Below are 1788 nucleotides of genomic sequence, written 5' to 3' on the forward strand. Positions count from 1 at the left end.
CTTTTCCTCCTTTTCCTTTTCATGCACTGCCCATATCCCGCAGCCTCATACAGTCAAATCGTCTGACCTGGCCCGGCTGCTGGCTTTACTTAGCCTGCTGAGAGGTCTCATATCAGTGGCAAGTTCAGCAGGTGCTGAAGGCCCCTCCACTTCATCGCCTACCACCTCCTCCTCTGCTTTCTTCACCCCTGGCTCTTCCTGGGGTGCCGGCTGCTCCTCTTCCTGCTCTTCCTCCTCCTCTGCTCTCACCTTTTCCTCTTCTGGCTCCTTTGCTTGCGCGTATGATGGTAGCCTTTCATCAAATGCCCTAGAGAGATCTTCCAACGGCCCCATCCCGATCTTCTCCTCAAACTCATTGAAGGCTGATGGCAGGGGACTGGGCTCTACTCCCACTTCTGTGAGCGGGAAATAGTGGGACACTGGCTTCTCCTCCTCCAACAGCTTGTAGCCTTTGGTCTTCGGGATGGAGGGAACTGTGATGGCAGGGAGGGGTTTCTCTGGCACCTCTCTCAGCTCCTCTGCTGGCCTTCTCAGAGCTCTCCGAATCCTTTTCATGATTAAGTGACTTATCTCCACCAGGTTAAGGAATAGGGACACAGCAGCCACCACCAGCATGAACATAATAAAGATGGTCTTCTCCGTAGGTCTGGACACAAAGCAGTCCACAAGATTGGGGCAGGGCCACCGCCCGCAGCGGTAGAGGGGGAGAATCCGGAAACCGTACAGAAAGTACTGGCCTACTATGAATCCCACCTCAAAGAGGGTTTTGAAAATGATGTGCAAGATGTAGGTTCTCAGGAGGGTCCCCTCCAGGCGAAACTTCTTGGTCGCATCGGGGTTGTTGCCTTTGTTTTGGTTTGGAGCTAGGGGCAGCTTCTCTTCATCCACCTCGGCTTGTTGGCGCCTCTCAGCTTCCTCCCTCTCCTTCCTTTTCTCCTCCATGCGGACATGGTGCACCGCGTGCCCAAAGTACACCAGGGAAGGTGTGGATACAAAAATGATCTGCAGGACCCAGAGTCGGATGTGGGAGATGGGAAAGGCCTCATCATAGCAGACGTTCTCGCAACCAGGTTGCTGGGTGTTGCACACAAAGTCTGACTGTTCATCTCCCCACACTAGTTCGGCAGCCGTTCCCAGGATCAGGATGCGGAAAATGAAGAGCACTGTGAGCCAGACTCTCCCGATGACCGTGGATTGCTCATTCACCTGCTCTAAAATGTTCCCCAAGAAACTCCAGTCACCCATTTCTCACTGTCTAAGGGAAGAGAAAAGAAAGAGAATGACCACAAATTATGCTAAATTAAAAAGACTCGGGGTTACCCCATTGCTATCTGTTGTTGCTTTCAACTAGCAAGTATTTCCCTGATATGCCTTGAAAACAGATGGCTGTTTGCTTGCTTGTTTACCTGATCATTGTGATTTATTAGCAGGAAAAGTGCTGGGAAGCCAGAGCAAACTGCTTTCTAAATTCTTTCCTTCCTGGCTCAAAATGGAAAATTACTTTTCAGCCAGGGAGTAGATTTAACTCCTTTTTCAGGTAGGATTCTTCTGTGTTCCCTTTTAGGCTCGGCTGTGTGAGACTACTTGGATTTTATACATATAAAAACACTTGCCAGAAGTTCAGCGTTATCAGCATGCAGCTGATGTGGTTAGAAGAAAAACAGGGAAGCTTTCAAGCACCCGAGCTCTTGTGCAGAACTGCACGAGACAAACAGATCATCTCAAATTGGTGTCCGTGTTGCAGCTACACAAACTTAAATTCCCTAAACGTTGTATATAAGGGTTTTA

General features: G+C 49.7%; 1 protein-coding gene across 1 annotated transcript; it reads right to left on the reverse strand.

Moving 5' to 3' along the window:
- Nucleotides 1–1245, reverse strand: GJA8 (gap junction protein alpha 8). The gene has a single exon (XM_010217297.2). The coding sequence runs from the start codon at nt 1243–1245 to the stop codon at nt 46–48; it is 1200 nt and encodes a 399-aa protein (XP_010215599.2). The 3' UTR covers nt 1–45.
- Nucleotides 1246–1788: the final 543 nt, after the last annotated feature.

This window comes from Tinamus guttatus, unplaced genomic scaffold (genome assembly GCF_059628265.1).
Source record: "Tinamus guttatus ecotype Peru unplaced genomic scaffold, ASM5962826v1 Tinamus_guttatus_pri_ptg000035l, whole genome shotgun sequence".
In the NCBI taxonomy this organism is placed as follows: Eukaryota; Metazoa; Chordata; class Aves; order Tinamiformes; family Tinamidae; genus Tinamus; species Tinamus guttatus.

Excerpts from the sequence above, each read along its gene's own strand:
- GJA8 (XM_010217297.2), bottom strand. The coding sequence starts at position 1,245 with ATGGGTGACTGGAGTTTCTTGGGGAACATTTTAGAGCAGGTGAATGAG.